At 38.3% G+C, this 24,716-nt stretch overlaps 1 protein-coding gene across 1 annotated transcript in view; it reads right to left on the reverse strand.

Annotated features, from left to right (window-relative positions):
* The window catches only part of LOC122813235 (intraflagellar transport associated protein), a 431,576-nt gene that overhangs the window by 262,367 nt on the left and 144,493 nt on the right, over nucleotides 1–24,716 (reverse strand). The window contains exon 3 of the mRNA XM_044085449.1: nucleotides 6,382–6,536. Coding sequence (XP_043941384.1) covers nucleotides 6,382–6,536 — 155 coding nt within the window. The remainder of the gene's footprint in view (nucleotides 1–6,381; nucleotides 6,537–24,716) is intronic.

Genomic DNA, 24,716 nt, shown 5'->3' on the forward strand with positions numbered 1-24,716 from the left:
TAAGTTCTGGAGGTACTTTTCTGTTATCGAGGCAGCACTTACAAATGAGCACTTTCCATTTAATGCATCGCTGCTTATCTTTTTGCAAGTAATCCCCATCTGATGTTAGCTGTACAAACAATGTATGTTAGAACTTCCGATACTCATTTCATTACAGAAAATGGCTTATTCATAACATTTTCAAGGTAACACCTACATTGCAGTGTTGATTTTACTAAAGTCATAGTGGTTATGAAGAACCCTGATGTGTGTACTGTAACTCGTTGTTATTCGAATGACAGAGCAGTCTGAAGCTTAAAGTGATCAGACGCTTGGTGTGGTACGCATTGGAATTTACTGATCTGTTCTGTCTATGCTACTAACTCACTTCTTCCTGCAATTGCATGTCACTATTAGCAGGAATATAAGATTGGGGCAACACTTCAAAAATGAGCCCTTGGAATCTTACCAGGCACTTGCAGTCATCTCCTAGGTGCTGCTGCAGTGGGCCCCACACGCACTTCCTTTCCAGTAAATGATAATTATTAAATGTGATCAGTAAAGCTTACTCTGAGTGCTCCTGTTCTGTCAGATTAGGGTGGCCTAATGGTTAAGGTGTTTGCCTTACAAACACATGGTGCAGGGTTTGAGTCTCACAAGGGACAACTGGCTAGGCTTAAAATGGCTCGCAAGGGCAGTTAGCTTAGTACTAATCTATGAATCTATGAACCTATAAATGATAATTATTAAATGTGATCCCTAAAGTAAAAGTACCCTGATGTGTGTACTTTAAGGAAAATGTTCATAACCACTACGACATTAGTAAAATCAGCACTGCAACGTAGGTGTTACCTTCCAAATATTGTAAATAAGCTATTTTCTGTAAGGAAAGGAGTAGCCGTTAAGGATCACATTTAATAATTACCAGTGACAGGAAAGTGTGTAAGTGTGTGTGTGTGTGTGTGTGTGTGTGTGTGTGTGTGTGTGTGTGTGTGTAACACTTCAGTAGTAGCTGTGAAATCACTGCGAGAAAAAAAAACACCAGCAACAAGAAACACGTACTTTTGTACAATACGTGTGCATCAGAAGCATAACAAAACTTGACTTACTGCATGCACGTAGTAGTGTCAGCAATGAAAAATAAAGGTTCGTTGACGTTGTCATTTTCCTGCTCATCTTAATACAGTGAAACAAAACATATTTATGAAAATGAAATAAATGGATTTCTATTTAAAAAGAACAGCTCTGCAAATACAACATTCCAAACGGTCATTTGAAATGTTGCCCCGATAACGGAAAAGTACCATTCTGGATTCTGTCTGGTCTGGTGGAACTTCTTGCATGACTATTTTTTCTAGCAGCTTTGTATTTGAAATGCTGCTTATTCCCTTTGACTGGGTGGAACATCAGAGATTTTTCTTGAGACTGGAGGTGGAAGTGGAAAAGGGTATTATATAACCTCTGGATATAATCCTCTGCACCCAAGTATCTCTTGTTATGTCTAGCCAGGCTCTCTGATGCAGGGATAATTGACCCCTGATTGCCTCTAGAGGTGGACAATTGGGCCTCCTTTCAAAAGACCTGTTAGGATCTATCAAAGAAAGAATATCCGGACCTGCTGGTAGGATGCTCTGGGGAGGTATCAGAAGAAATCGAGATACCCTGTTGGGAAGCTTGCCGGTCTTGGACTGACTGTCCTTGGAGTAAAGAGTGATGAGGCTTTGCGTGCAGAGGCATCAAGGCAGAAGGCTTTAGATCCAAGGGGGTAGGATCTGGCTGGTCTGCTGAAAAAGAGAAAACCCTCTTCACAGCCTCAAAAGCAGCCTGCTCTGGAGAAAGAGAAGACCTTGGATCTGAAATAAACAAGCTTTTGGACTACTGTCCTCCCCTGCTCCTAAAGCAATCTCCCAGAGGTGGAAGCTGGAGATGAGCCATCCTGTGCTGAGGCTCTAAGGTGCAGAGATGCTCTAACAACTTTGAAGTTGACTCTAGCACCTCAGATCCAATAGCTCTCCAGATCTGACAGAACAGGAGCACTCAGAGTAAGCTTTGGATCAGAAGATACTGCTATCTTTGGATCCAACCCAGATGGAGCTGTACAGCTCAGATCCAGGGAATCTGAGACATATAAATGAGTCAGAAGAGGAACTTGTAGTGGGGATTTAGCAAAAGAATGAACCTCCTGACCCAAAGAGAAGGAGCTGGTAAGACACCCGTCTGACTGTGCAATTGGCTCTTCCATACCCTCTTTCAACATCTTCTTCCAGCAAACTTCTGGAACAATGCATGGAAATAATAGGTGGGGACCTGGGTCTATGATGTTCCAAAAAAGGTGAGGGCATCAGATCCACAAAAGGTGAGTATCTTGTTCTGAGTAGGTGAATAACACTTGAACCGGTAAAACTGGAAGTGGTCAGATCTGATACCTTTCTTGTCAGATCTGAGGAAGTCAGGTCCACCAATTTTTTCTTTTTCAGATGTAAAGTCTGAGGTTGGATCCATCTTCGCTCTTTTCTTGGATGGCTCCAAAGCTGTGGAGGATGTAGAAGGTTTCAGCGAAGAAGGTTTTCAACTTTTTAGTTTTGGGAGGCTGATCTCTAGATACAGCCTTTCCAAAGGCAGACGGTAATAAGCCCATTAAGATTAGCTTTTTTCATTCTAGAAGCACCCTGGGGTTGAATCCATGGCATATGGAACAATTCTGCTGCAAATGTAAAGGCCCTAGGCAATGAACACATAAAGTGTGGGCATTGGACATAGGAAACTTTGCCCACACTTAATCCACTTTTTGAATCCAGTGGCGCTTTTTTTTTTACATTGTATTGCAACAATAGAAAATGACTTTCAAACAAATGAAAAAATTGGTACCAGCTACGATAGCAATAGACTACACTAGGTGTAGAAAGACAGAAAATTACTAGCAATAGTAATTCAGAAGTACACAATATATGGAAAAGGAAAGACAAACTTCACTAACTATCATAACAGTAAAGAAATAATATGAAGAAGCTAAGGAATATTAGAAATATTAGGAAAAGGAGGATTTTATAAGATAATAACAAACACTTATCTCTAAAGTTCGAGAGGTATGGTAAACCACGTCTTTCCCTGAAAGAAGCAAATGAGATTTCAGTTAACTTAGGGCTGGTGCATTATGGGTAAAGGAGAAGCTCAAGAGTTTTTGGTTGCTGTAAGCTTTAGCAACAGCCTAGTCAGATCCGAGAGATCAAATCTGAACCCATCAGTTGAGGATAGAATGAAAATTGACAGCATCAGATATTATGTTAATAAAGTAGAGCAAACTTTTCTGTGTGGAATACGATGCATCATTCAATGCCTGCCTTCACTAAGCAGTGCACTTAGTAGCACAAATAGGAAAAAATGTGAAACACATAAAACATTGCTTACCTCCCATAAACTCCTTGCAACATAATATTCTGAGTGCACTGCAGGGTTAGTGTCTTAGTATGAATTTACCAAATGATGCATATTTTCTCTAATCTGTACTTGTCGCTACCTTGTACATCTTCATTCTACAGACCACACATATTTCACCACAACTGCATAGTTCAGCTTCAGTGCAAACCCACAGCTGGCAATAGTAAAATCTTGCTTATTTTGCCACAGACAAAGAAAATAAAGTACAATTCAGTCAGCTGTCCACAATTTGATAAGACAGCAAATGGTGGAAATTATAACCACCTGAGCATCACAATATGTATTAAGGACCCTAGCTAAATATAAAGAAAATGCATAGCAAAGTGCAAAATCCAAATGAATTTCACCCCTTCTTCCCATTAGGAAAGACTATAACAGAGGTGCAAAATGGATTTTTTAGTGCAGTGCTAGGTACAGCACATATATCTTTCCTAGTAAAATGATTGCATATTTTTATGGAACAATGCCAGACAATACCTACTGAACACTTGATCCACAGTTTGGTTTTGTGAAGGGTGGATCATGCCTGCTCAACTTGGTCGACCTCTTTGAGTCAGTCACCAAAGTTGTGGATGAAGGCAAGTTGGTTCATACAACCTACTTTGATCTCGCCAAGGCCTTTGATACCATTCCCCACTCAGGAATCATAGAAAAACTCACTAAGCTAGGTATCTACCCCTATATCACAAGGTGGGTTGCAAAGTAGCTCACAGATAGAACCCACAGTGTGAAAGTAGCTAACTCCAAGTCAGACAGCTGACCAGTCACGAGTGGAGCCTTACAGGGTTCGGTCCTGGGTCCTCTCCTGATTGTCTACTTCTGTGAAGTCCAGGCCAACATGAAGGGATTCTGGCTAACAAAGTTCGCAGACGATTGCAAATTGGGAGATACTATTAGCTCCCCAAATGATGTTGACATCCTACAGAAAGGTCTCACTGAGACCAACGACTGGGTGCCAAAACCATGGCCTTAAGTTTAATGCCAAAAAAAGTGTCGTCATCCCCTTTAGGAAAAACCCGGTTCCCATTAATTACCACATTGATGGTAGTCCACTGAACACAGATGGCGTTATAATAGATCTGGGAACACAGGTTGACAGCAACCTCTCTTTTGACCACCACATTGCCACTGTGGCCAAAAAGTCCTTCTATGTGGCACATCTCATTACTAAGGGTTTTGCATCCAGGAAGAAAGAGGTCATTGTCTCCCTCTACTCTTCCCTCATTAGGCCAATCATTGAGTACAATGCCCCATTTGACATATACCTCACTAGACACCTGCAACAACTGGAGTGGCTGGAAAAGTACCTCACAAGAGGATCCTAGGCCTTAAACACTTGTCCTATATGGACAGACTCAAAAATGCTCCAACTATTCTCTGTCTCATATCACCTACTTAGAGGCGATTTCTGCTTGACTTACAAAGCCATGTCTGACTCAGCTCTGTTAGAAATGTTACATCTAAAGAAATCCCAATCCCTCCATACCACACACTCCGGAGAACTCAACCTCCTTACCACAATCAACAGAACTTGCTAGAGGGACAAGTTCATAACACAGAGACTTCCCATGCTATGCAATAGACTTCCCATACATGTCAAACAGAGCACCTCACTGGCCCTCTTCAAGAGAAATCTTGATGAGTGGATGGGAAATAGAAAATTCACCTTGGGGATCACTCCAGTGGCTCTACTCAATAGAGGCACTGGGAACTAAGGTTGGCTGGCACATTCCAGGGTAATCCTATGGGCTAGGCTTGTAAAGGTTCCAGGGCCATTAGCCTAGAACACACCTATGAACAAACAGCAGCCACTATCCCTAAATCATCATCCAAAGATTCAGCTGCACTTTCCACCATACATCAAAATGCATCTCAGTACAGCAAAACTGAAAAGTTTGGTATCCCGGCAATACATGTATCTGACTACGAGCTCCAGAAGTAATGGTCTAATGCATGCATATGGCAGAGTTTTGAGTTGGAAACATGTTGATAAAGAACAGGCACTTGACTTTTCCCAAACAGCCATGCAAGACTGCCTGATAATTATTATGTCTCTGAAGTACTGCAAGCATGCATACATATGCTGTAATAATGTTTAGTATCCTGCATATTGGTACTATGCATCCTTCTCACAGTAAAGTTCCAGTGTACCTGGTTGCATAATCTTTTCATGTTTTTCTTTTATACACAACCCTTCCATGTGCTGTTGCACTGCACTTACTCTGCTGCTTCACTCTGTCCAATGTGCCATATTATTTGCCTTCTACACTAATGCCACTGTTAGTATTATATTTGACCATTGAACTACTTGGGACTGTGATAATTGGCTTGGACTTTGTGGTGACAATAGCTGGGTAAGATATGGGTATCTTGTTTCTAGTGTCTAATACACAGTGATACTTGCACTGTCTTTCTGCTTTGTAGACTGTACACTGCATGGACCCCACAACACAAATTTTGTAGAACAAACTTGCCATTTGGATGATGTTTTCTGCAGTGTTCCAGTGCATAGTGTGCACATTTGTATATCCCACAACATATGCTTTTCTTTGTGCATAACATGTGCCATGTAGTCATTGCTCAATACAGTTTGTAAGCAACATGCCCATTTCTCTCTCCCCTTCTCTCTCCTGAGGTAGAACAGTGCCTATTTTCCTGTGCATGCCTCTGTCTAGAAGTTTCTGAATACAGAGATTCAAGTTTGTTTGTTTTTCTTCCTCCATTACACTTTCATTAAAAACAAATTCACAATGGGATGAGTAATAGTTTGTGATTGTCAGTAAGGGAGATAACAGTATAAGGGAAGTAAATATTCTGCATCATACTTGCTAACAAGTTTGTGGGGGCTAGTAATCAATGTGTACAGGTGGATGGCAAGCTGGCAAAACCATTGATAATTCTAATGCAATGGACATCTGCTGCAGTTGTAGTTAATAATGTATAAAATATTAGCAGTATCAATACCTCATCTTCCGTTTCATCTACAGAATGCCTTTTGGCAAGTGCTGGGCAATGTAATATTCCCCCATGTGAGAGAGCGGTTTCATTTATTACTTTAGGACTGGTAGTGACAGTCCTCTCTTCGTCTTTAGTTACTTCTCCTGAGGTTTTGGAGCTTTCTATAAAGCAAAAAATGAAGAGCATTACTCAGACTTACTGTAATTTAAATTGTTGGTCAGATTCTCTATAATTTATATTTATGCTATCAATAACTATTTAAGTGCAGACACTCCCCACCAAAAAGCAAACTCCCCAGTGAAAGATATATCTATGGGATGTGTATGTCATATTTTCTTACCTTTTCGGCTATTCATCAAATAGAGCCTCTTGGCACTGATTTCAAAAAAAAAAAACTGTCTGCATAAAATCTCTTTAATCTTTATTTTTCTGCTTGTAGAATGCCACTGCGTGACAGTGCTCAGTATATAACAGGCAACATATTCTTGAGACTTCTAATTTTTGAAAAGTGGCCTATGGAAGGAACAAAAGCACAAAATGTTTCAATAGCACAAAAGAAAAGAAAATAACAAATGGATCTTCCCTATAACAACCAGTCCATCAATGTGATACCCTGATCAATTACCAACAGCACACTTGGCAGAACACAGATGTTGCCTCTCTCATGATAATATGCGAAAGGCAACATTTCATAATAGTAGTCATACCAGGATAAATAAATAAGCACATTACTATATTTCTCAAGGGTCCTAACAGCTAAGATCTCACACTACATACTTCTTACACAGCAGCCACTCACTGTCTCCATATTAGGAGATAAAGCCCAGTAATGTCATAAGTATCTTAACACCCACAGCAAACTCACACTCACTTTCATTCTCAAAAGTCCACTAAGATCACATAAACAAAAGATGAGCAAAATACAAAAGGAAGCAGAAGGAAAATGTAGGACATCTCACTGAGTGAACAGGAAAAACGTCATTCATCTAAACTAATGTACCAATTCTTCCTACTATATGCCTCGCCTATCTATACTAAATTATATAAAAGCAACCTGAGTAAACTGTCTACCTCCTACAACAATACTGCCAGATTTGCAGCTGGGTCCTCCTATAGGACCCATCATTGTATCAATCTAAATCAACTAGGCTGGTTAGAATCGCCAAATCTAATACTTTTCAACCAACTAACAATAGTCCATAAGATCCTGTACCAACCTACAAATACACCAATACTCAATACCCTAGTCACCCCCTATAATAATCTCAAAACCCTACGCTCATCTAACAAATTACTAGTACAAATAGCTAAATCCAATAATTCAGCTGGTGATGTATTATTCCCTAATACATTGGGTAAAACCTGGAACAGTCTCCCTAATCACCTAACCTCCCTAGCCTCAGCAAACTAAAACCCTACCTTAAATCACACTGGTTATGCCCTGTGTCAACCCAGACTAACTACCAAACCCTTCCCTCGACACCTATCTTCTCATGAATATAATCTTGTGTCTTCTCTAATGATAATAAAGTTAATGTGACTATACAGCAGACTAATGTCCTGTACATATTTTGAATGATCTCTAATGATAATAAAGTTAATGTGACTATACTGCAGACTAATGTCCTGTACATATTTTGAATGATCTCTATTGATATTAAAGTTAATGTGACTATACTGCAGACTAATGTCCTGTACATATTTTGAATGATCTCTATTGATATTAAAGTTAATGTGACTATACTGCAGACTAATGTCCTGTACATATTTTGAATGATCTCTATTGATATTAAAGTTAATGTGACTATACTGCAGACTAATGTCCTGTACATATTTTGAATGATCTCTATTGATAATACAGTTAATGTGACTATACAGCGGACTGATGTCCTGTACATATTTTGAATGATCTCTATTGATATTAAAGTTAATGTGACTATACAGCGGACTAATGTCCTGTACATATTTTGAATGATCTCTATTGATATTAAAGTTAATATGACTATACCGCAGACTAATGTCCTGTACATATTTTGAATGATCTCTATTGATATTAAAGTTAATGTGACTATACCGCAGACTAATGTCCTGTACATATTTTGAATGATCTCTATTGATAATAAATATAATGTGACTATACTGCAGACTAATGTCCTGTACATATTTTGAATGATCTCTAATGATAATAAAGTTAATGTGACTATACTGCAGACTAATGTCCTGTACATATTTTGAATGATCTCTATTGATATTAAAGTTAATGTGACTATACTGCAGACTAATGTCCTGTACATATTTTGAATGATCTCTATTGATATTAAAGTTAATGTGACTATACTGCAGACTAATGTCCTGTACATATTTTGAATGATCTCTATTGATATTAAAGTTAATGTGACTATACTGCAGACTAATGTCCTGTACATATTTTGAATGATCTCTATTGATAATACAGTTAATGTGACTATACAGCAGACTAATGTCCTGTACATATTTTGAATGATCTCTATTGATATTAAAGTTAATATGACTATACCGCAGACTAATGTCCTGTACATATTTTGAATGATCTCTATTGATATTAAAGTTAATGTGACTATACATAGACTAATGTCCTGTACATATTTTGAATGATCTCTATTGATAATAAATATAATGTGACTATACTGCAGACTAATGTCCTGTACATATTTTGAATGATCCCTAATGATAATAAAGTTAATGTGACTATACAGCAGACTAATGTCCTGTGCGTATTTTGAATGATCTCTATTGATATTAAAGTTAATGTGACTATACTGCAGACTAATGTCCTGTACATATTTTGAATGATCTCTATTGATAATAAAGTTAATGTGACTATACTGCAGACTAATGTCCTGTACATATTTTGAATGATCTCTATTGATAATAAAGTTAATGTGACTATACTGCAGACTAATGTCCTGTACATATTTTGAATGATCTCTATTGATATTAAAGTTAATGTGACTATACTGCAGACTAATGTCCTGTACATATTTTGAATAATCTCTATTGATATTAAAGTTAATGTGACTATACTGCAGACTAATGTCCTGTACATATTTTGAATGATCTCTATTGATAATAAAGTTAACGTGACTATACTGCAGACTAATGTCCTGTACATATTTTGAATGATCTCTGTTGATAATACAGTTAATGTGACTATACAGCGGACTGATGTCCTGTACATATTTTGAATGATCTCTATTGATATTAAAGTTAATGTGACTATACAGCGGACTAATGTCCTGTACATATTTTGAATGATCTCTATTGATATTAAAGTTAATATGACTATACCGCAGACTAATGTCCTGTACATATTTTGAATGATCTCTATTGATATTAAAGTTAATGTGACTATACCGCAGACTAATGTCCTGTACATATTTTGAATGATCTCTATTGATAATAAATATAATGTGACTATACTGCAGACTAATGTCCTGTACATATTTTGAATGATCTCTAATGATAATAAAGTTAATGTGACTATACAGCAGACTAATGTCCTGTGCGTATTTTGAATGATCTCTATTGATATTAAAGTTAATGTGACTATACTGCAGACTAATGTCCTGTACATATTTTGAATGATCTCTATTGATAATAAAGTTAATGTGACTATACAGCGGACTAATGTCCTGTACATATTTTGAATGATCTCTATTGATATTAAAGTTAATGTGACTATACTGCAGACTAATGTCCTGTACATATTTTGTATGATCTCTATTGATAATAAAGTTAATGTGACTATACAGCAGACTAATGTCCTGTACATATTTTGAATGATTATCCATTGATAATAACGTTAATGTGACTATACAGCGGACTAATGTCCTGTACATATGTTGAATGATTATCCATGGCCATCTTACACTAGGACTTCTGGTGAGACTTTACAGAATAAGAGTGTCCTTGTACATACTTTGTATGAATATCCATTGCTGTTACACACTAGCATTTTTGTGTGACATTTGTGTGTGTGACTTTATAATTAATAGTGTCTTTGACATATTTTATTAGGAATATCCAAAACTGTTTGCACTAGGATTTTCATATTCAAATGCTAAAGCCTATGAAATGTAATGTATGCCTAAGCTTTGTAATGTACCAATGTCTTTGTATCTTTGTAAATACCGTTGTGTTTGTAAACATTTTGATGTATGTGGAGCTTTTCTCCCTGGGCCTCCACTGAAAATGGACATGTATCCAGCTGGACTAGCCCGGTCAACAAATGTAAAATAAATAAATAAAAATAATAAAATAATGATGAGAATTTCACAAAAATGAACTGCAATGTGTTCTTCTTTCCTTTTAGAATAAGCATCATAAATGTTCAGATTCTGAAATGGAGCCAGACCCCCTCCAAGTACGATAGCTGTAACAATTCTTCCTTTTACTTTATAATGATAACATAATTTGAAATTATTACCAAAGTCTGAAAAGAAAACTAGGCAACTGGTTCAATGATGACCCTTAGAGAAATTATTTCACAGAAAGTAGCTCATGAAGTGCTTCTATGAGAGTGAGGCCTTAGCCTGGCATGAGATTATTTGTTGAACACTGAGCTATAACAAAAATAAAATAGAATTAACCGACAACCATTAACAGTTTGCTTACCCACTACATAATGCAACATTTTTACAGCAAGGTAAGGCTGATCTGACTTCCAGGTGTCCTTAGTCATGCAGGCATATGCCCAGAGTTGTCTCCAATGGTCCATATAATGAAAACGGCTTTCAACAGTATTATAAAAAGAGGAATATAGCAAATTCTTCTTCTAAAGTGTGGAGCCTGACATCACTTTAGACATAGGGGCATATTCATTAACAGCTATACTAAGTGCTACTACTGTTTATGTGGCACACTGATAGCATGGCTAATTGGTATTCATTCAATGGCTTTACACTCTACACTTAGTGTAGAGCCACACTACAAAGATAAACAGTGGAATATGCTGATGATAGCATAAGTAGCAGAATTACATGCTAATTAACCAATCCAACAAGGCAGAGCTATTCAGGAAGCTATAAAACAATAGTACATATTCTGTGAAGCCATTTACCCTGAAATTAAAAACTCTCTGGCTTAGAGCCAAGATTACACTTAGGGAAAAAAAGGATGACAGCAGTTGCTTCTGCTGTTAACCTCTATGTGCAAACAGGCTTTAATTCGAAGTGCTGTTGATGCTGCCAGACCTCAGCCAAGAAAAAGGAGGCTGTTTAGACCCAGTTGGACTTATCACAGATTTCATGACACAGAAATTGTAGAGGGATACTGGGTGGACAGGGAAACACTAGAGGAAATATACAGCCTATGCCGCTCTTTCTTGAGGCCCCGAGGAAGTTGTGAAGTCATCCCAATGGAAAAAAGTATGTGTAGCATTACGTATATTAGCTACAGGCACATTTCAGAGACCGACAGATTCTATATTATGGATGTCAAGGCCTCAGCTTCCAGAATATTACATTAATTTCTAAATGCAGTGCTATGATATGCAAGGGAGTGTACCTTTTTTCCCACAAACCCTAGAGGAGACAGCAAGAACCACACAAGAATTTTATGCAATAGCACACTTTCCTAACATTTTGGGGGTCCATTCACAGACACACACACACACACACACACACACACACACACACACACACACACACACACACACACACATACACACGCAAATAAAAGCCCCACCCAGTGAACAGGGAAGGAGGTACATCAAAAGAAAAGTATACCACTATTTAAACTGTCAGGTTGCCTGTAATGCCCAAGGGATCATCTATGAGGTCTGTGCAGGTAACCTAGGCAGTTTTCATGACTCACACATATGGCCGACATGCAAGCTGCACACAAGATTAGTAAGGAGTGATTTTTCACAAGGGCAACTAGTGAGGGTGCAGGTTATGTCCTGGAAAGTACAGCTGCGTAAATTGAACTTACTATAACAGTAGATGTTTGAATGATCACTGCTGCAGTAGCCTACACTATCTGGGTTATATCCCACTAAGGATATAATAACCAGCCAGCTGCCAAAGCTTCAGGGCACCTTCCATGCACCCAAACTGTCAAGCATCTTAAAACAGGTTGCCAAAAAGACAAGTCTAAGTGAAAAGCCCTTCAGAGCTTTCCAGCTATTAAAGAGAGGGAGGCTCAGCCCTGAAATGACAATGTTAGGAATAACAAAAAATTAATGTTCACACCCTGGTATAAAAAACACATAAAAAACAAGGGGGGGGGGGTGGAAGGAAGGAGTGGCTACTCATTCAAACATTTACTGTTATAGTAAGTTACACAACTACAGTATGTTCTTCATACTGATCACTGCTGATGTAGCCTTAGCTATATGGGTAGATTACCACAGCTAACTATATTTGGGAAGAGGAGGAGGGAGATGGATCTAGGAGCAACTGGAGAATAGTCCTAGCAAAATGTAATCTAGACTTAGAGGAGGAATCAAGCTTATACCACTTTGTAAAAGTATGAACACAGGGCCAAGTAGAAGCTTCTAGAATACTTCTAGAATTCAACACTTTCCAAAAAGCAACAGGTGAAGCCAAGGCACTGGCACTGTGGGCCCTGACACCATCTGGAATAGATTTATCATGGTGAGTATAACAAAAAGTAATAGCATTAGACAACTATTTGGAAATATTCTAAGTTGATAGAGGTTGTCCCTTCTTCTTACATTCACAAGAAATGGACAACTGATCCAAATAAATGAAAGATTTAGTTCTGTCAGGATAGTACCCGCGTTGTCTGTGGACATTACAAGTAGGGAGTATTCTTTCTCCCTCATTTTTAGCTCCATGAGACAAAACGGGAAGGCCTCACTGTGTATAATGGAAGAATTAGTTCTCAAAGAAACTCTATCCCTATGAAAAATGAGGTAGGGTTAACTCACCATAAAGGCTTGCAACTTAGATACCCTTCTTGAAATGATCAGAGTAATCAGTAAAACTATTGTCCATGTTAAGAACCTCAACTTAGCCACATTAGCTAGTTCAAATGGAACAAGTGTTAGCGTCTCTAGCACAAAATTAAGATCCCAAGGATGGGCCATTGGTTTACTTAGAGGCCTCTTATGCAAAACCCCTTTCAAGAACATTTTGTCATGAGACTGCTTTAAAAGAGAAGGCTCCATGGGCAGATATGCTGAATAGACTGCTAAATGAGCCTTGATACAGGAATAAGAAAGGCCGTAACTCACACAAATACTGTAAAAATAGAGAACAACTAGCACTGGATAATTTGGAAAAGGAGGACTGAAAAATCTTAGAGATTCCCTGGATCATTTTGCCCCTTTCATCACAATTTTTGATTACCTCTGAAGCAGAGGGGGGCAAACACTAAAATCTTTATTTAAGGGAGAATTTAAAATCTCATTTTTATCATCATCTGGGAGGTTCTGAGAATGCACCCATGCAAACTTCCTCAAAACCCTACCAGTGGCCACAGCCCTAGAAGAAGTATCAATAGAGACATACACACACTGTAAACAATGAGTAGTGACCTGTGCAATAGGAAAAACTGAGTTATTTAAAGCTGATTTTCCCCTCACAAGAATAAATTGCAGATTTAAATTATGAAAGGATGAGGAATGTTTTAACAAACTTTAACATATGAGCCTGACAATTCAAAAATTCTGAAACTCAAAGTTGCAGAAGTACACTTTTTTCTCATACCTATCAATAATTTTCCCATCCTTATCAGAAAGATTAGGATTGGAATTAACAATGTGCTTAGCAGCCATGGGATCAACTAAAGCTGTAGCTGCTGGGGAAAGTTTGGGAATACTATATAAAATTTTAAAAGAATGAGGGACTTTATACACGCTATCTGCATTTTTATGGGCAGCTGGCAGAACATCAGGAAAATTGCAGGCAATAACGCACACATACTCTAAAGCAGACAGAAGAACAGGTATAGGTGTAGGTTCTGGAAAATCCTTCTATATTTTCTGAGGGACTGAGAAACCTCAGTGTTCACCTATTTAAAACACTAGCACATTCAAGCTATAGTTTCAGAGGAAGAGAAACTACCACATGCAGAATCAGAAACTGAGCTCTCCTCTGAATCTAAATCAGAAGTTTAAGGGAAAAACAATTATTCATTCCTACATCTTCCTATTCAGATTCAGAATCTTGAATTTCTTCAGGAAAATAGGAATTCTTCTTTCTTTTACTAGAAACTACAATAAAGATCAAATGCCTGAAATAAGATCTCAACCAGACCCAGTAAACCACTCCTATCCAAAGAAAACTGAGGAGGAATAGATACATTCTTGGTTTTCAGTTTCTTTTTGACTAGAAAGATAAAGTCAACTTTATTACTAATGGAAGCAGCAGCTTCCCCAGGGATGGACACAGCATTTTGACACAACAGGGCAATCTGTTCCCTCTCCCAATACTGATAAGAATGGCTTTCCTTTGCTCATTGAAAGAACCCCCAACAGCAGCAGAGGATATAGCTAACATCAGTCTATAGCGGCTGTAGTTGCTACACCAGAAGAATCCAGAGTAAAAGATTACTGGTCAGAGGTACAACAAATGGCCACAGCAGAGTCACAGTGTCTGAGCCAAATTGCTGTGCTGTGATGGCAAAGACTGTATGCTTATTTATTTATTTTTCTTTTTGTGGCTGGAAGAAGGGCCAACCATTGGACCAGCAGTCTGTTATATGATCAAAAGCCAAAAATGGTTTCTCTTTCCCAAGGAAGACAAGCAGCAATTGCTGGCAAATACTACCAGTCCACAAAGGTTAACTTTTTTAAACAAAAAACACAGTAAAACTCACTTTAAAACAACATGCCAGCCCCACAAAAGTAAAATAAACAAAATCTCTCCACAGACAAAAATGTGTACAGTTACTTTACACCACTTAAAACCCAAGTTCTCTGTTTAATGGTATGTTACAGTCTCGAGACAATCAGTTAAAACACAACAGTCCTAGCTTTAAAATAACTTTTCTGAAGAGGAAAGTAATAAAACATTAACAAAATTAAGAAAACAAAGTCTGTAATCAGGCCAATAACAAGATTAAAATCAGAGAACTTAGCCTTGAAAACTTCTGTGCAAATTTAAAGACTGCTTTTCATTCCAGTGGTAAATGTGTGTGAGAAAATGCAAAGTATGCACAAGACATGAGGAAAAACTTTACAGTGTGATCAGAATGTTTTAGTTCTAGCAGAAAGTTGAATTGTAAGGAAAATTTATTTGTGCTGTGTCAGAATAAATCAGCAGATACAGATGTTTAAGAAATCAGGATTCTGTTAAATGAACAAACTTTCTGTTCAAGACATTTTGTGTACATCCTTGCCTGACTAAAGATTTTTGCCTGACTACTGATATGATGGATAGAAGCTTTGCAAAAAGAAGCCTTGCTGCTGACATGTAAGCGAGTTCCTGTCAGCAAAATGTACTATCTTCCTAGAGATTGCTTATAAGCATTTTCATAATAGTTCACAAAACTAATAAAATACTAAAAAATGCTCTTGTAGACACTATATAATAAACTTGTTTCAAATAATTTCTACTGATATATTGTTTCTCTTTACCTATCTGTGCAATCAGTGCCTGGGAGTGTAACCCTGAACCCACAGCACTTATTTGGCAACGATGGATAGCATTCGGAAAGTACAGCGTAAGCAATGAGAGGGTGAGATGGTCACCATTATTCATATTTGAGAGGAAAAAAGAGGTAGATAAGAAATCTGACAGATGAACATAAATTGTTTTCAAATAAATTCCCTGAATGTTCTCAGGGTGGTTCACGGTGATGGACATTAGTAGCTAATGTTTTAAGTAAACTACCACTACCACCTTTTCAGGTTCTACACATTAGTAAAGAAGTAAATCCATATGATGAAGCAAAATCTTAGTGGATTTAAAGCCTGATCGCAAAGGATCTGAATTAGCAAAACATGTAAAGAATATGAGAATAAGCACCTTCTGAATAGAGATGCTTTAGAGAAAGCAGAACAGACTGTGGCATAAGCAGAAATAAACTTTTTTATCGGCAATAATAATACAACAGCACAGACAGCAGTAAGGCAGGAGGAAAGCAACCCTTCCTCCAGAGCTATGGTGTGAGCATTAGTGTACAACCAAGAAGTCAATCCAGACATATGAGACGTGAATACCAGCCATCAAATGATGATAAAAGTGAGAAGTATGATTTGTTAGGAGCACCACTAACAGTAGTACATCCTATAGTGAAGATAAAATGCGTTAGTGCAGAAGACAGGAGTCAGTCACAGAAGTGGATAGAAATGAGAATATTTTCAAACTGAGTTGCTGAACTTGATTCAGACATATAAAGAAAAGCCAAAAGAGACCGTTTTAACTTGGTTCTTCACGTTTGGGATACAACAGGAAATACAGTACACTTACATACAGGGGAGATGTTCAGATGCTCCAGTCTAGTTATCAAACACATTTAAAACAGATTATTAATGCATTAGGCAAACATGATGTGCTAGTTCAGAGTCTGCTTGGTTAGTGCCTGCATTTGCCTAGCATACCCTAATGTTACTGCAATCTTTGATGAACATAAACCTTAGAAAACAATAACAGAGGCTGCACAGAAGTTGAGAGATGACAATATTAGCTGCCGTCTATTCAATAGACAGTAACAACGGTGGTGCTCTGAAGACAGAGTGGCACTGATTCCCATGTACTAACGAGCTATTAGAAGTAGGTGACTAAAGAAGGCACCTGTGTGGTGAAAGGAACAGCTAACATCAGTTATAGGAGGCACTGTTGGACAACAAGTTTGGCATCTGGTGCAATCATTAACTCAACTAATTAATAGAAGAAAGTGAGGAAAAAAAGGCACCAAGAGTAAATGTAAACAGACAATCGGTTAAAAAAGTAACTAGAAAACAGATATTTATAGATCTTTTAAAATGAGGAGCAGCAGCACAAGCATGGAAGAACTTTATGGGAAATAGAAAAAAAAGTAAGAATGAGCCAAGGGGAAAAGGAGAAAAAGAAACAGCAGATTCAGGCACACAGTCAGCCCCTGTAGGAAGTACAGTAACAAGGAGCACAGTGAGAGCAAGGGACCGATGCCATTATGTACACCTTACAATTTAGTGGCATGACAGAATACAGCATCTCAATAGCATTAGTAGACACAGGAGCTAAAATAACTGTTTGTGCAAGCCTACCAAAGTTTCCCCAAGGTCAGATAAAGACTGATGGGTATAGAGATGCAAAAACTACTGGGGTAAAAGCAAGGATAAGAATAGCCTTTAGAGATGGAATACTTATATTGATCACAGCTGTTACAGCTCCCATACCACAGGACAATTTAGGCATAGATACAACGAGGGGCAAACTTTACACACCAAAGGACCCTTCAAATTTGGGGTGTGGCACTGCCATATCAATACAGTCAAGGCTGTCATTCCTGGAAAAGCTAAAGTGAGAAATGATATGTACTCCATTACCAATTTTCAGTGGAGGTCCGGAGAGAAATGCTCCAGATGCATGCCTTTGTGATGTGGGAGGAAACCAGAGCACCCAGAGGAAACCCACATGAATGCAGGGAGGACATACAGACTCTGCCCAGATGACACCCTAGCCGAGAATTGAACAGGAGAACCTTTTGCTGTGAGGCAACAATGCAAACCACTGCATCACTGTGCCGGTATGTGCTGCAATGGGTTGACATAAATGAACCAAATGTGAGTCCATTCAACAGTTCTGTGTAGCCAGTAAAGAAGCCTGTTTTATCATGGAGGATGACAGTAGACTACAGAGGCTTGACTAGAGGCTTAACATCACTGGTGGCCACTGTCTCTGAAACGGTGACCATTCTAGAACAATTCTTCAGTTGCTGGACCATATCATGCAATTTTGGACTTGGCTTTCTTCTCAATTCCAGTAGCAGAGGAAAGCAAAGCTCATTTCAATTTTACATTGGATGATTGATTGTACAGCTTTTGAGTGCTACCCCAAGGATATATACAGAGTCACCATCCTTTATCATGGACTGGTATAAACAGACTTATCTAAACTGCAGCTTAAAAAAGTGATTGTGTTCCATTATGTTGATGGCATTATTATCACAGAGGACCAAGCTGGTGTGTAAGTTGCACTTCATACTGTAATACAGCACCTTCAGAATTGTAAATGGGCTGTAAATTAAAATAATATGGAAAGGACCAAAATAAGAACTGCCAACTGTAGCAAAACAGATTAGGCAAGATATTGACTACAATATCCTCTACAATATGTACCTCACCAGACATATTAAACAAATAGAAAGACCCTAGAGGTTCCTAACTAAGATCAGCACTGGCTTTAATGCCTTAAGCTACCAGAAAAGACTAGAAGCACTGCTCTGAGGAGAGATGTATGCCTTGTCTTCTAAACTATTAGGGACCAGTGGTCTAGGACATTTTATATCTGCACAAATCAAATACTTCCACAAAGAATGTAAATCTTCACTAGCAGATAAATAAAGCAAAACTGAACTTGGTTCCTTCTATGGCACCCACCGACAATTTTTTCTACTTTTCTACTTAGCCAAATACAATTTTTTTTTCATTACAGGCTTCTTAGATTCATATGTGAGTACTTGGCTAGTTGCCCTTGAGGCCATTTTAAGCCGAGCCAATTTTCCATTTTGTGCTTGAAATAACTTTTACCATTTGGTTATAGATTGCCCTTAACCATCAGATGGTCGATAATTATATATTACCCCTAATGAGAATAACTGGAATCATACCACAGATAATTTCAGGGGACCCATGCATAGGAGAAAGCATTTAGGAGCTGCCTTTCTCCATTAGTAGTACAGAGGGTAGTCCTGGAGTAAATATTCTGTTTCCCATCCCTAGATTGAAAATGGACAGAGATGAACTTTGTTTTATGTGGATGAGGGGTCTGTTCCACAGCAGTGGTATCCTTTGCCAGACATACCTATCCCTCCAAATCATTCTGTTGATGTTAAAGAAGAGGCTTAGATCTCTAGACCAAGGATTTCTGATGCCACTTGACTTGCCGATGTGCAGTAAATCCATTAGTAATGGGTGAGAAGATGCCTTGTATGCCAGACACAGGTCACCTCTTAGCAGTCTGGAGGACAAAGATTACAGTGACAGGGCTTTGAGTTATTCCATGTAAGGGCATGTTGTTTAGGCCTTGTATCTTTTTAGTACGGTATCTTTGTGAGTGTTTCAATTGGTGCATGTATCTGTCCAATTACATGCAAAAGGGGGCATTATATTCAGTGACTGGCCTAATGAAGACTGAATAAAGGGGGACAATGACATTTCTAGATCTACACACAATCCCTTTGTTTATAAGCTGTGCAATATAGAAGAACTTTCTACAACAATGGACACATGTTAGTCAAAAGTAAGGTCACAGTCCACATAAGATCCCAAATCCAGAAAAAGCTGATCAAATCTTAGGGGTATACTGTCAATGTGGTGGTTGCCTGGAGTAGATGACTTTTCAAAGGATACAACAATGAATTGTTTGTTATTTAGTTTCAGTCCATGAATTTGGCACCAGTTATTTATTTGGGACAAATCTTCCTGCAGGATGGTTAAATCATTTGGGAATTCAATAACTGCTCCTAGATTGCAGTCATCTGCAAACATAGTCAGCCAAACCCCTTTGGTATTGAGTTTGGTCTTAGCCTCCTTTAAAGGAGTACAACGGGTTTCTAAACTGCATTCCTCAACTTCTATGCCTTTTTCCTCCCTATTTACACCTTCCTGCATAAACGAACAACAAAGCATCGTTTACAAAATTTAAATTCCCCTGATTTTTCTAAAACAAGCCTACCTTAGCATTCAGGTATGGTTTCCCCTTCAAAAACATTGTCTTGCATTTCAGTTAAGCTTCCTGGAGTCCCCAAATTAGTGACATCATTGCTGCCAGGCAGTGGAGGTATTTTGTTTTTAACAGTTCCCTCCCCCCAAGTGACACCATAACAGCCGGCCTCTGGTTCTCGGTCAAACAATGAAACCCACCCATTCTGCAATGACACAGCTGCCTTGTCCTTCCCCCAGCCTTGGAGTGCTCAAATAGAGCTGCAGGAGCTAGGGAAGTTATTTTTTTGTTGGTGTTTCCAGTACGCGGTATTTTCAAAAGGAACCCGTTGTGCGAAGCCTGTATCAGCTTATTTTTGTAGCCTGCTAAATTGGTGAGTCATCTTTTTTTTTTTTTAAACCAGCTGCCTAAATCATGAAAGTTGCAGCTGAATTTCTTCTGCTTTATTTTTCTTTAGTTAGAATAAGGCTGTACAACTTGCCGTTTTTTTGCTTTCCCAACTGTATATAGAAACGTGTACGTGGTCTTGGTTGATTGGTAATGGCAACAGATTTCGTTTTATTGCTACAAATGATAAGTGTATGTGTTTGTGTGTACATAACTGTTCAATCATGATCTACCTAACCCTCTTTTTACACTCGCTAAGCTGTTTTATTTATTTTTTTATGTAAAACTCAATAAACAGTTTAACGAGTGTAACAGAAGGGCTAGTTAGATCATGATTGCACAGTTATGCACACAAAACATGTTGTGGTCGATAATTGTCTTCTTCTTCTTTCAGCCTTTCCCAGTTAGGGGTCGCCACAGCGAATAATCTGTCCGCTCATGATTGGCAGTGGAGTTTTACAGTGTAGAGTTGCCAGCCCGGCGCCCAACCTTCCACAGAAGGCACACACATGCACACACTCACACCTAGGGTCAATTTAGAGTGTCCAATCCACCTACAGCATGTCTTTGGGATGTGGGAGGAAACCAGAGCACCCGGAGGAAACCCACGCAATCACAGGGAGGACATGCAGACTCCGCACAGAAGGCACCCCAGCCGAGGATCGAACCAGAGAACCTCTTGCTGTGAGGCAGCAACGCTAATGTGGTCGATAATTGTCTAACATGAGGTAAAAAAGTGCCCTGAAATAACTATAGCCTGCTTGAGATATTTTGCTTGTTATGCTGCTGCTTTCTCTTGCCTTCTCTCCATTTTACAACTAGCCTCTCGGTAAGATGATTTTCTGTTATGCTCAGTAACGTAAACGCAAAAGAGATTTTGTGTGTAATGCTTCTGCTGCTTCCTCTCCGTTAAGGAGAGATTTTATGTGCAATGCTTCTGCTGCTTCCTCTCCGTTAAGGAGAGATTTTATGTGCAATGCTTCTGCTGCTTCCTCTCCGTTAAGGAGAGATTTTATGTGCAATGCTTCCTCTCCATTAAGGAGATTTTGTGTAATGCTTCTGCTTTCTCAACATTAAGGAGAGATTTTATGTGCAATGCTTCTGCTGGTCACTCACCATTAAGGAGAATTTTCTTTGTGTGTGTGTGTGTGTGTGTGTGTGTCTGTGTCTCTGTGTAAAACGTCCCAGTTACGTATAACAGGCAGTTAGACCTAACCCAGGCTCAAACCCTATACCTTGTGTACAGGAGCCTACATTCTCTACCCACATCAGCACTTGTCATATTCAGGAAGTTTAGTCCATAGCTCTCAACTGTCTACATATTCACAGAATATTATACTTGGCTTATACTTTTTGTCTGTTCCTCTTAAATTTTGTGGTTTTCTGGCAAATCAGTAAGGATGGAATTCACTAAATCATGATAGCCCTTTAAGTTTTAGTCTTCCTATCTTTTTTGGAAACACATGGTTACACGACATAATTTTAGCAATGTTCTAAGATTATACAAGCAATATTTAAAACGTGCCCCTGGTTGTGGGCCTTTGCCCCCTCCCCCCAATTTTTGGCTTGCTCCAGATTTCTTCTGCTGTAAAATTGAGAGATCTAGTTGTGTCAAGTGGATGGTGCAGTGGTAGTGTTATTGCCACACAGCAAGAGGTTCTCTGGTTTGATTCTTGGCTGGGGTGCCTTCTGTGTGTAGTCTGTATGTCTTCCCTGTGTTTGTGTGGGTTTCTCTGGCTGCTCTGGTTTCCTTCCTCCCCTGTTACAATGACATGTGTCTGGAGCATTTCTCCCTGGGCCTTTGCTGAAAACTGGCTTTGTTGCAAGTTGAACTTTCCTGGTAAACAAATGTTAAATAAAGTTTGCTGAGAGCTTCAGGAGAAAAGAAGTTTAGTGATGCTTATTCCGCGTCTATTTGCATTGTTAGTACCACAACAGGTAGTAGCCTTACTTTTGAGGCCGAAGGCTGTGGGTTCTACTCCCACATTATGCCAATGGATCACTGATACTGCACTGTGTTGTACTTTAAAGGGAGTGGATGATGCAGTCCTATGAATGTCCTCCTTTGGAGCAATTACCTAGTAACTATGAACCATTTATCATGTTGCCATCCATTCCCTATTGCAAAAATTACTAGCTTATCATTTTTTAATTTAACAGAGACAATTTATTCTTCAAGGGCAACAGCCACTTTATTTGTAGATGAAACAATGAAATATAGAGTTGTTTCCTAGCAACAACCTCTTCATTAGTGATAGACCCCTTTAATGTGGAATTATTTAGATGACTTACTTCTGCAGAGAGTTTGCATGTTTACTGATATTGGTGGATTGTAATGCCAGAAGTTTGAGTGGCCTTTTATGGTTGAAATTTTCTGAAATGGGTAGTGTCATTGGTTCATACATTTTGTTTCATTGCTTACAAGAAGACTGTTCAAAACTACAAATTTAAAACACAATCTAACAACTGGTGCTGTATTGTACAAGGAATATAAGTTAATATAATCATGAAGGTAAATCAAAGAATGTATACACATATGCATGGCCCTAAAAATGTTTGAAACCAGCCCAGAGAAAAGTGTGAAAGGCTCAATCATCAGCAAAGTTTAAGCTTAAGCTTTACTCTTGTTACCAAAGCAATGGATGAAGGTAAAACAGCCACATTACCTTGACCTGGCCAAGCCTTTTGGCAAAATCCCCTACTCAGGTGTAGTACAACAGATAATTAATGTAGGTTCAAACACTTGCATCACTAGCTGGATTGGCAACTTGAGCACAGGATGCAGGGGATCAAAACAGCGGAAGAATCCAGTCACCAATGGAGTCCCCTAGGGTTCGGTACAGATCCTTTTTCTGTTTGGCATATACATCTCAAAAGTAAAAGGAAATACCAAGTGGCCTTGGCCAGTTAATTTTGAGATGACTGCAAGCTAGGAGCAGTTACTGAATACCAAATGACTTAACCATCATGCAGGAAGGTTTGTCCCAAGCAATTGATTCATTAATTCCTGGAAAATTTTCCAGGAATTAATGAATCAATTTCTATATCAAGTATATTAAAATTGAAACATATATTAGGTTAATATCTAATATTTATTGTTTTAAAGCTTATAAATTATTGTATAAATGCAAGTTGATTGTGGAATTTTACATTTTTATTGTTTGCATTAGGTTAATATTGATTTTAGTGAGTAAATTGATGAGGTTACTTTAAGATTTAATTATTTACTAATAGGGGTTTATTATAAAAGGCTGGGTTATACATAGAAAATGTTTTGATTTTTTAATATTGTTCTGAGGAAATCCCTTATCTGTACAGGGAAGAAAGCGCTTAACTTTGGATTAAACTTATACATTCAGCTGTTTGGGCTCCTGGCTATCCATTTTCTTTGAATTATTGTCCCAAGCAATAACTGGTGTCAAAATCATGATAATGCCCTTGGAGAAGTGGGAGAACTGACTACACTGTTTAGCATATTGGAACTTGTGTGTATACAGTGACTTAACTTTTGACCAACATGTGCCCAGAGTCATAAGAAAGCTTTTCTATATTGCACACCTTATAAACAAATTGATTATGACTAGATCTAGAAATGTTGTTGTCTCACTTTACAAAGCTCCTGGTTTGATTTCCATTCCTGCTTAACACTGATGCTTCTGCTAGTAAACAGGGAAGTTGTCTTAGACTTACTATCCTCATGTTTTAAAACTTTCACTTTATTCTATCTTGTGAGGTCAGCACAGATGTATGCAATCCTATATATGGATCTTTACATGTAATTAATTTTGATGAAGCCCATACCTCCTTCAGAATGGGGAATACATAATCTTGTTATACACTGATTAGTGTCTCTGCCTCCTTACCCCCGTGCCTGTACTGTGACAGCGTTATTTACATTTGGGACTATTTAAACCAATATGTATTGCACAGTCAATATTTATGGCTCACTCTAGGCATATTTTACTGTGAAATTGAAATTGTCTGCATGTAATTCACAATACAATAATAAATATATTTTTATATGAAGACAAAAATACCAGACCAGATTATAGTTTTGACTGTGTCAGTACATGGCAACTGTCTAAGAATTCTAGTCCATATGGAGATAGGACTGTCTGCCCCAAAGATTACTGGTTC

The sequence above is a fragment of the Protopterus annectens genome, chromosome 1.part1, assembly GCF_019279795.1.
Source record: "Protopterus annectens isolate FY-2018-M chromosome 1.part1, PAN1.0, whole genome shotgun sequence".
Classification (NCBI taxonomy): domain Eukaryota; kingdom Metazoa; phylum Chordata; order Ceratodontiformes; family Protopteridae; genus Protopterus; species Protopterus annectens.